Source organism: Otolemur garnettii, unplaced genomic scaffold (assembly GCF_000181295.1).
Source record: "Otolemur garnettii isolate 467f Iridium unplaced genomic scaffold, OtoGar3 scaffold00104, whole genome shotgun sequence".
NCBI lineage: Eukaryota > Metazoa > Chordata > Mammalia > Primates > Galagidae > Otolemur > Otolemur garnettii.
The window spans coordinates 1,655,339-1,666,234 of NW_003852499.1; the positions used below are offsets into that span (position 1 = coordinate 1,655,339).

Here is a 10,896-nt window from a genome sequence, read left to right on the forward strand (position 1 = left end):
AAAAAAAAAAAGGCGGGGCACAGAGGCTCACACCTATAATCCCAGCACTTGGGAGGCTGAGATGGGTGGATTGCCTGAGCTCACAGGTTCAAGATCAGACTAGCCTAAGCAAAAGCGAGACCCCGTCTCAATGTCTCAAAAAAATAGGCAGGCATTGTGGTGGGCACCTGTAGTCCCAGCTACTCAGGAGGCTGAGGCAAGAGAATTGCTTAAGTCCAAGATTTTGAGGTTGCTGTGAGCTGTGACACTACGGCACTCTACCAACTGTGACAGATGGCACTCTAACAAGTGTGACAAAGTCATACTCTGTCTCAAAAAAAAAAAAAATTAATGACTTATAGGTGGCTGCGGAGGAAAGAGAGAGAGCCCAGCAGAACCAGCCCCAAACATGGGTTTCTCTGTGCGCTCTGCTCCCCACTCCACTGTCCCAAGCCCTGTGCAGGATGTGTGCCCACTAGTACTATGATTGATTTCCTGCTCCTGTCTGCCCACGTGGTCTGCACTTGTGGGTCTACACCAGCAATGAGAGTCCTGACCTCATGCAGAGCCAGACCAGGGCCTTCTTCACAAAAACAGGTCTCTAATCAATGTGCTCTGAGGCTGCTGCTAACTGCTCACCCTGCCTCTCCTCTCTCCCAGTCTGTGGACGGCCAGTCATCCCCATTGCCCAGAATCAGACGACCCTTGGTTCTTCCAAAGCTAAGTTGGGAAACTTCCCCTGGCAAGCCTTTACCAGCATCTACGGCCGCGGGGGTGGGGCCCTGCTGGGGGATAGATGGATCCTAACCGCTGCCCACACGATCTATCCCAAGGACAGTGTCTCTCTCAGGAGGAACCTGAGTGTGGACGTGTTCCTGGGCCACACAGACATAGACGAGATGCTGAAACTGGGAAACTACCCTGTCCGCCGTGTTGTCATGCACCCAGACTACCGTCAGAATGAGTCCCACAATTTCAATGGGGACATTGCCCTCCTGGAGCTCCAGCACAGTGTGCCCCTGGGCCCAAGCATCCTTCCCGTCTGTCTGCCCGACAACGAGACCTTCTACCGCAGCGGCTTGCTGGGCTATGTCAGTGGGTTTGGTGTAGAGATGGGCTGGTTAACTACTGAGCTGAAGTACTCAAGGCAGCCCATAGCTCCGAGGGAGGCCTGTGAGGCCTGGCTCCGAGAGAGGCAGAGGCCTGAGGTGTTTTCTGATAACATGTTCTGTGTTGGGGATAAGACACAGAAACACAATGCCTGCCAGGGGGACAGTGGTAGTGTCTATGTGGTATGGGACGATCATGCCCATCACTGGGTGGCCACAGGCATCGTGTCCTGGGGCATTGGGTGTGGCACAGGGTATGGTTTCTACACCAAAGTGCTCAACTATGTGGACTGGATCAAGGGAGTGATGGACAGCAAGGACCAACCCTAGGACACTGAGCGGTGACCAGTCAGCACTGTGGAGACCCCGGTCAAGAGAGGGTTCAGAGTCAGGACTAACCCCTGGGGGCTGGAGATCAGGGGACCCCTACTGAAGTCAGCAAGCCACTGTGCGAGAAAAGTCCTCCTCCCTCAAGCCTACACCAGCCCAGAGAGAAAGCAGAGTCCCATAGCCCCTTCTCCCCTCTCTACCTCCCTGCACATTTATCCTATGCCTAGGCAACTTTCACCATGAAAATCCTTCAAATTCCCCTCCCTGACGTTATTTCTTAGCACAGCATCTTCCATACTCAGGTGTGGAAGAGTCACTTTCTTACCCCCTGGAGAGAGGAGTCCCTTCTCCCCTGGAGAGAGGAGTCTTAATTGCATTTCATTTCTGAAACATTCCAAAGACTCTTTAGTTGACCTTCAAATAGTCAAGCTACTGGCTTCACCACCTACCAACAACCCCTGGATGCAATTAGAATAATAGCTCCCTTTTTGCTTTACGTCTTCTACATGCCAGGTGCTCCACAGGTTATTTCGCTTCATCCTCACACCGTATTTGCAAAAGATGTGTCACTATCTACGTATTACAAATGAGGAAACTGAAGCTTGGGGAGATAAAGTGATGTGTCCAACTGTGGGACTGTGAAGGCCATGCTCTTCCCAGGATGCTGTACCTCTCAGCTGTCCTCAATACCTGCTGCATCACCCACTGCCCTGTCCCAGTCCCTACATCCTTACAATTCAGAATCCTTGCTTCTGTGACAATGGCATCATCTGGCTCGCACTTTCCTGCTGGCCCCATCTTCTGTAGACACCAAGGTGAGCCTACCCCAGGACTAAAGTTCCTGCAGACACCCCAGCCTGTCCCCCCACTATTGAGGGCTCTGCTTCACCTAAGAAGACCAAGCTCTTTAATTTTTAGTAAAGATTTGAGATGATTTACAGCGAAAGATACAAAGAAAAGACACCTGTGGCTCGGCGCCTATAGCTCAACCGGCTAAGGCGCCAGCCACGTACACCTAAGGTGGCGGGTTCGAATCCCCAGCCCGGACCCGCCAAACAACAATGACGGCTGCAACCAAAAAATAGCTGGGCGTTGTGGCGGGCGCCTGTGGTCCCAGCTACTTGGGAGGCGGAGGCAAGAGAATTGCCTTTAAGCCCAAGAGTATGAGATTGCAGTGAGTGGAGGTTGCTGTGAGCTGTAATGCCACGGCACTCTACCCAGGGGGACAGCTTGAGGCTCTGTCTCAAAAAAAAAAGAAAAGACACCTGTTCAATGAAAACAAAATGAATACCATAAAACAGAGAGGAGGGCAAATTTGTTAGCATTGAGAGTCAAGTTGCTGTGTAGCCAGAGATTAAATTTCTCCTTGAGAGATAGCAGTATTCAAAGTTGTACACACATGTGGTCACTTCTGTTTTTTAAACCTCTATACAGTACCAAAAAATTATTAAAAATATTCTCAAAATACTTAACAGACGTGGTTGTACTCAGTGTGTGATTGTGGCTGTTTGGTTTCCCTCTATTGTCAATTGGCTAAATGTTATTTAAACGAGCATGTGTCATTTTAATTTACTTTATTTTCTTATTTTCATTTAGCAGGCCCAGGCCAAGTTCAAACCCACCAGCCCTGGTGTATGTGGCCAGCACTGTAACCACTGAGCTACAGGTGCCCAGCTATATTCTTATTTTTGAAAAAATGATTTTAATTTTTCCTTGCCAAGGCAAAAATTGATATAGCTATACCAATATATGTATTTCTCTTGTTCATGATGAGAAACAGATTTATCCATAGAGAAAACCTACCATTACTTACTATAAAAGAGAAACTTGTTTCCCCTGAATCAGATCCTAAGAGGGATAACAGACCATGTCTTCAATACCAGTTTTAAGAAAAATGCAGGAGCAATCCTCATAGGGCTGTTTCTTCTTTCTAATTTTTGTACAAGTCAAGGATACAACAAGAATGTGTGAGTAAAAGTCATTTTGAATGGGTGGACAGAGTAGAACAGAGCTGGGACTGGGGTAATGAGGTCCAGGTTGGCCACTTTCCAGTCACGGTGTGTGATTCCAGGACAGAACTCAGAATCCCTGGGACAGAGGGCAGAGCTTCAGCTAAGACTTACTGGCACCTTCTAGACCACTTCCTCCTTACCTGTTCCTTCTGCCCCCATCATGAATATGCAACATGCGCTTGTGTGTACACACACATACACAGTGCTGTTGGGATACTAATATGCAATTTGCTAGATGAGATTCCCCTTCTTTCTCATCCTCTGATCTGGTGATTTTCCTTCTCCCCTATCCTTTGTCTTTCCTGACCTAATGAGGCCATGGATCAGGTCACAATCAACTCAAGGACCCACCCTGCTATCAGATTCATTCTCCAGCTCCAACACATGAGCCTGCAGGAGAAACACTACCAGGGGTATCCAACCTTTTTTTCTCTTTCTGCTGCACACTGTCAGAATAAGAGTCGTCTTGGGCCACATATTAAATACAAAAACACTGGCTCATGCCTGTAATCCCAGCACTCTGGGAGGCTGAGGTGGGCAGATGGCCTGAGTTCACCAGTTCAAGACTAGCCTGAGTAAGAGCAAGACCCTGTCTCTGAAAATAGCCAGGTGTTGTGGTGGGTGACTGTAGTCCCAGCAACTCAGGAGGCTGAGGCAAGAGAATTGCTTGAGTCTAAGAGTTTGAGGTTGCTGTGAGCTATGATGCCACAGCACTCTACCAGGGGTGACAAAGTGAGATTCTGCCTCAAAAAATAAAAATAGGCTCGGCGCCTATAGCTCAACCGGCTAAGGGGCCAGCCACGTACACCTAAGGTGGCGGGTTTGAATCCCCAGCCCGGACCCACCAAACAACAATGACGGCTGCAACCAAAAAATAGCCGGGCGTTGTGGCGGGCGCCTGTGGTCCCAGCTACTTGGGAGGCGGAGGCAGGAGACTCGCTTGAGCCCAGGAGTTGGAGGTTGCTGTGAGCTGTAATGCCACGGCACTCTACCCAGGGGGACAGCTTGAGGCTCTGTCTCAAAAAAAATAAAAATAAAAAAATAAAGGGCGGTGCCTGTAGCTCAATGGGTAGGGTGCCAGCCACATACACTGAGGCTGGTGGGTTTGAACCCGGCCCAGGCCAGCAGGCTTTGTGGCGGGTACCTGTAGTCCCAGCTACTTGGGAGGCTGAGGCAAGAGAATTGCCTTTAAGCCCAAGAGTATGAGATTGCAGTGAGCTATGACACTACAGCACTCTACCAAGGGAGACATAGTGAAACTTGGTAGAGTGAAACAAAAAATAAAAATAGGGATGGCGCCTGTGGCTCAGTGAGCAGGGTGCTGGCCCCATATACCATGGGTGGTGGGTTCAAACCTGGCCCTGGCCGAAGTGCAACCAAAAAATAGCCAGGCGTTGTGGTGGGCGCCTGTAGTCCCACCTACTTGGGAGGCTGAGGCAAGAGAATCACTTAAGCCCAGGAGTTGGAGGTTGCTGTAAGCTGTGTGACGCCACGGCACTCTACCAAGGGTGACAAAGTGAGACTCTGTCTCTACAAAAAAACTAATAATTAATTAATAAAATAAAAATAAAAATACACAAATGAAAGCTGATGAGCAAAAGGAAAGGTCCAGGCATACTTTTCAAAACAACTGGCACCACAGATAAGTCCTCAAATAATCATGCAACATTCGGGCCACAGGTTGGACTCCCCTGCAACCTGGGTCAGTCTTGCATCTTCTGTGTGGCTGCTCTCTAACCACATTCATTGATGACTTGGTCACTGCCTAATGAGGAACTGCTCCATCTTTGTGAGTCCTTGCACTCTATTGCCTGGGAAAGCACTCTGCACATTAAAAATGTATCCATATATGGATGAATGGTGGGTGGAGAGATGGAGGGATGAATCTAGTAAGGGAAATGAGTAAGGCAGTCTACACAGGCACAAGAGCACAGAGGCCCGCTCTACAACCAGAGCCATTGGAGGGTAAAGTGCCAACAGGTGTTTGGAGCCATGAGGGTTGATGAAGGAAGGCTTCTCAAAGAGTGGAATTTTAAAGCAGGACACTATGGCGCTACAGACAGGAGAGATAGGAGCCCCTCCCCACCCAGGAGCCCAGCTTCCTTTTGCTGTGCAGCCACAGCTGTGCCCACTAATGCTGAGGCACAGATTGTCCAGATGCTGAGGAAAATAGAATGTTCCACCCCTGCTCAGCTGCCCTGGCCTCTCTAAGAGTCAGGTTCATTGGCAGGCCTGGGTTCATCGAGGTAGGGAGGGAGGGTCTCAAAGCCTAGAGCTGCTTCAGGGTCACCCTGATGTAGCAATTATCATTCAGGAGTGAGACAGGCCAGGGCCCCACCTCACCCAAACTCCATTCTCCTCTGTCTACTCCCACCTGCCTACCTTTCCTCTGCTGTTCCTTGTCGCTTCATCCAGGGCATTAAAACCCTGGAGGTTCCTGGGCAGCGCCTGTGGCTCAGTGAGTAGGGAGCTGGGTGGTGGGTTCAAACTTGGCCCCAGCCAAACAACAACAAAAAATAGCCCAGCGTTGTGGCAGGCACCTATAGTTCCAGCTACTTAGGAGGCTGAGGCAAGAGAATTACCTAAGCCCAAGAGCTGAAGATTGCTGTGAGCTGTGATGCCACAGCACTCTACCAAGGGCGACAAAGTGAGACTCTGTCTCAAAAAAAAAAACACTCTGGAGGTTCCACAAGAAGAACGGGGTCAATGGGAAAGGAGAGTCAGAAAAGAGAGGCCCAGCAAAGAGGCCTGCAACCTGTGATTCCCCATTGCCTTTTGGGTAGGAACCTTGTAAATACAGCAGCAGCCCCAATAAAAACTCTGAAGGAAAAGAGAATTCTGACCAGATTTAGAGACTGAGGAGCCTGGGCCTCGCAACCCAAGGCTCTCAACCCAAGGCTCTCCGGACCCTAAAACTTCAGACTGCCCCCGCCTTCCTTCCTTAGCCCTTCTCATGTGGACCAGCAGGTGGCACCACCAACAGGGATTTCAAAACCAAAACTAAATTAAAGTGGAAACTCAGATTTTTTTGTTTATGCAAATAGTTTGTTCCCTACAACATTCCTCCGGGAATGCACCCCCCCCACCTCTACAGCATTCCCTCCCCGTCCCTCCTCCTCCACATGCCCTCCTGCTCCCTCCACGCACAGTGCACAAAGAGACGCTGTCAGGAGAACCCAGAATCCGAAAAGGGGCCTTGAGAAATGTGAGTAAAGCTGATGGGTACCAGGGAGAGAGGGGGAAGCCAGGGAGAAAAGCCTGGGCACAGGAAGCCATCCAGGATTATCCTGGGAGGTGGGAACAGGCTTCTCCTGCCCACATACCCGTCTATCCCATTGTGTAGGAGCATGGGTACATACAACACAGACCCCATCCCTGCTCCTGAGGTCCAGAGGAGACCTGACTTAGGAGCTAACGCCAAGTTCTCTTTACTTCTGCACTCACAGCAGGGAGTAGTGAGGGGAGAGGACTCTCCACGAGTGTGTCTCACACTCCATGGATAGTCACTCCCAGAGACCTTTGCTGTATGTTTGGGAGTCCTTTCTGAAAGCCATGACTGGAAACACTCACCTTCAATTAAGTGGTCCCAAGCCAATCCTCTTCCTGGAGGATTGGGAGGGAGGGAGCTGGGCAGACAAGGAGGCCTGGGGAGGAACTGTGATGGCAGTGTGGTGACCTCTGGACTGCGCACTGCCCAGGAAAAGGACATCGGATCCAGCAGTGGCTGAGGTTGGCCTCCCCACTCCCTGCCCCCACTGACAACATCTCTGTGAGATCCAGAATGGTCAGCAAAGAGAATGGACAGCTGTATGACCATCCCATCCCCCACCCCAGACATTGCACAGACAGCACACAGATACCCTTTAGCACCACAGATACCCTCTTTTGCTTTGACAGGTGGCTCTTGTACCTCCTGGTGCCCACCCTGTTCTGCAGGGTGGGGAGCTCCAACCCCATCCCTCAGAAGCTCTTTGGAGAGGTGACTTCCCCTCTATTCCCCAAGCCATACCCCAGCAACTTCGAGACAACCACTGTGATTACAGTCCCCACAGGATACAGGGTGAAGCTCTTCTTCTGGCACTTTGACCTGGAGCCTTCCGAAGGCTGTTTCTATGACTATGTCAAGGTAGGGGACAGGCTGGGTGGGCAGGGGGGAGGAAAAGCAGGGCTCTTAGTGCAACATTTCAAGCCCTGGACACTGCCCTATAAGAGCTAATGACCAGCTGGAGCTCTGGCAGTCAGGTGATGCCCTGGGGAAGGGGTGTCCACTGGCTTAGTGGCCCTCAGGGAGCACTGAGGGGAGAAACAGAGAGGAAGTAGAGACACATCCCACTCTTAGGAGAGTCATGTTTACGGGAGTCAGAAAAATCTTCCCATCTGCTGACTAACTGGGAGTCTTTGGGAAACCACTGTGCCTCATTCTCCCCATTTCCATGGAGAATATCACCATGCTGCTGGCTTCAACAGGAACGCAGGAACATGAGGAAGAGAAAAGTGTGCTCTGGCAGGACGGTGGGCTCAGTCCCTTCACCTCTGTGACAACAAAGGGTACCTTCCTGATCTGGTCCCAACTTCCTATACCCAATAAAGATGAACTTCAAGATTCAAGCAGAGCTTATGAATGTCCAATAACTATCATTCCTGGGAGACACCCCCCCAACCGTAGGTTATGAAAGACTGTAAAAGGGGCACATCTTCCTAGCCCAGAAGATTGGGCAAGTCCGTAGTGCTGCAGGAAGGACATTTAGTGGCAGGGAGAGTGGAAAATAGAGGGAGGGATTCTTATGCTTTTGCAGGTTTGAGACATCTGTGAGGAGAGAGGTAAGGAAAGCTCTGTGGTAACTGACAATGCTAAGGCCAGCCCCAGGGCTCATGCTCAGCTGAGCATATCCGGGCTCAAGGCTGGGTGTGAATGGCTGGAATTAGGTGAGGTAGGATAAGAAAACAGAAACAGCCCAGGTGTAGTGACTCATACCTGTAAATTCTAGCACTTCAGGAGCCCAAGGCAGTAGGATCACTTGGCCCAGGAGTTTAAGATCAGCCTGAGCAATTATAGCAAGACTCCATCTCTGCAAAAAATAATAAAAAAAAAAAAAAAACATACATGGCGGCATGTATCTGTAGTCCTAGCTACTGAGAAGGGTAAGGCAGGAGGATAGAGGATCACTTGAGTCCAGGATTTCAAGGTTGCAGTGAATTATGGTTGCACTACTGCACTGTAACCCAGGCAACAGACTAAACCCCTGTCTCAACAAAAAGAAGGGGAAGGGGAAGAAGAAGAAAAGAAGACAAAGAAGAAGAAGAGGAGGAGGAGAAAGCAAGCAAGCAAGCACGCAAAGCAGTGCAGGTGCTAGGAAGGCAAGGTTGATGAAGGCTGAATGGAGATGGCCAGTATTCCAGTGGTGGGGTGAGGAAAGATCTAAGGGGTACCAGACACAGGAGAGCGTGCAAAGAGTGAGTGCATGGTGACATGGGTGACAGGTGAGAGTACCATGGAGGACACTGCAGCAGGCAGACTCATGGTGGGGCCTGATGCCCTCTGGGAAGGAGGACAGCCACCGCTGCCACGTGCACACAACTCCCTAACAGGGTTTCTTCCTGTCCCTGTCCCTGTCCCTGTCCCTCCACCAGATCTCTGCTGATAAGAAAAACCTGGGGAGGTTCTGTGGGCAGCCAGGATCTCCACTGGGCAACCCCCCAGGAAAGAAGGAATTTCTGTCCCAAGGGAACAAGATGCTGCTCACCTTCCACACGGACTTCTCCAATGAGGAGAATGGGACCATCATGTTCTACAAGGGCTTTCAGGCCTACTATCAGGCTGTGGGTGAGTGGCCTCCACCATGTTGAATGGGGGCTGGAAAAGAGGAATCTTGAATCCAAAGAAGCCAAAAGCCTGGCTTTCCTTGTCCCCTCCCCTCAGGTGAGCTTTTCCATAAGGGGTCCACAGACCTGGCTTCTGTCCCCATTGGGCAGTTCCCAGAGAGCACTAGAGAGGACTCAGAGTCCAGGTTGCTGGAGCCACCTTTGTCTCTAGGCCTCTGGCAAGTGCCCTCACTGAGACCAAAGCCCCTACAGCTGTCTCCTAGTAGTTTAACCCTCCTCCTTGAATCCCTCCCAGACCTTGATGAATGTGCTTCCCAGCACAACTTGGCTGAGGAAGACCCCCAGCCCCAGTGCCAGCACCTGTGTCACAACTACGTTGGTGGCTACTTCTGTTCCTGTCGTCCAGGCTATGAGCTTCAGAAGGACAGGCATTCCTGCCTGGGTGAGCCAGAGCAGTATGGGAGGGAGGGAAGGATGCAGCCAAAACACCCCCATGACCCCCTGCCTCTCTGCTGTCAGCCGAGTGCAGCAGCGAGCTGTACACAGAGCCATCGGGCTACATCTCCAGCCTGGAGCACCCCAACCCCTACCCGCCGGACCTGCGCTGCAACTACAGCATCCGCGTGGAGAGGGGCCTCACCCTCCACCTCAAGTTCCTAGAGCCTTTCGAGATTGATGACCACCAGCAAGTGCGCTGCCCCTATGACCAGCTCCAGGTACAGCTGTCCTTCCCCTGCTGGCCCTCCCTCTCCTTCCCATCCCTTCTTGGCTCCTCTCTGACAATCTAGGCTGGGCAAGTTCCCACACAACCGGATTTGGGGCCTGGGGGGGATCCCTTTTCACCTTCATATGGCAATGTACACCGAGGCAGGATTCCACCCCCATTACCACCCTGGCCACCAGGCTGATATCAGTTGGCTCCTCATATAAATGTCCAAGCTGAAAGACAAACCTCCTCCCTCCCCCACTAGATCTATGCCAACGGGAAGAACATTGGCGAGTTCTGTGGGAAGCAAAGGCCCCCCGACCTTGACACCAGCAGCAATGCTGTAGATCTACTGTTCTTCACAGATGAGTCAGGGGACAGCCGGGGCTGGAAGCTGCACTACACCACTGACAGTAAGGCTGCCTGGGGGGGTCCCTCCCTGACCGGCAAGTAGGAGGTAGGGAGAAGGAAGGGCAAGTGGCTCTGAAACAAACAGCCCTCTGGTCTCCCCAACAGTCATCAAGTGCCCCCAGCCCAAGACCCTAGATGAGTTCACCATCATCCAGGACCTACAGCCTCAGTACCAATTTCGTGACTACTTCATTGTCACCTGCAAGCAAGGTTACCAGCTCGTGGAGGTAAGAGCCCAGGGCTGAGGGAGAGAGTGGTCCAGCTGTCCAGGAGGAATTCAGATAGGTAGGTCCCCAGTGGATGTAATCTCACCCCCAGCTTCCGTCAGCCCTGCTCCAGGGCTTTCTTATGCACATTGGTGGTCTCATCCTAAGCGCACCATCTATCCTCAGTCTCACAAAAGCTACTAAACTAAAATGCTGTTTTAAAAAACATACAATAGGGGGCGGTGCCTGTGGCTCAAGGAGTAGGGCGCCGGCCCCATATATTGGAGGTGGCAGGTTCAAACCTGGCCTCGGCCAAAAAA

General features: G+C 51.2%; 2 protein-coding genes and 1 long non-coding RNA gene across 3 annotated transcripts in view; all 3 read left to right on the forward strand.

Annotated features, from left to right (window-relative positions):
* C1RL (complement C1r subcomponent like) overlaps nt 1–1,780 on the forward strand; it is a 15,416-nt gene extending 13,636 nt beyond the window's left edge. Inside the window, 1 exon segment of the mRNA XM_023517055.1 lies at nt 640–1,780. Coding sequence (XP_023372823.1) covers nt 640–1,418 — 779 coding nt within the window. The 3' untranslated portion in view covers nt 1,419–1,780.
* The window catches only part of LOC111727394, a 19,820-nt gene extending 17,424 nt beyond the window's left edge, over nt 1–2,396 (forward strand). The window contains exon 3 of the long non-coding RNA XR_002774955.1: nt 1,777–2,396. This is a non-coding gene — a long non-coding RNA (uncharacterized LOC111727394). The remainder of the gene's footprint in view (nt 1–1,776) is intronic.
* A 4,014-nt stretch (nt 2,397–6,410) lies between these two features.
* Nucleotides 6,411–10,896, forward strand: part of C1R (complement C1r) — a 12,666-nt gene continuing 8,180 nt past the window's right edge. Inside the window, exons 1-7 of the mRNA XM_003796376.3 lie at nt 6,411–6,635; nt 7,328–7,556; nt 9,062–9,254; nt 9,549–9,695; nt 9,773–9,969; nt 10,225–10,372; nt 10,476–10,597. Coding sequence (XP_003796424.1) covers nt 6,634–6,635; nt 7,328–7,556; nt 9,062–9,254; nt 9,549–9,695; nt 9,773–9,969; nt 10,225–10,372; nt 10,476–10,597 — 1,038 coding nt within the window. The 5' untranslated portion in view covers nt 6,411–6,633. The remainder of the gene's footprint in view (nt 6,636–7,327; nt 7,557–9,061; nt 9,255–9,548; nt 9,696–9,772; nt 9,970–10,224; nt 10,373–10,475; nt 10,598–10,896) is intronic.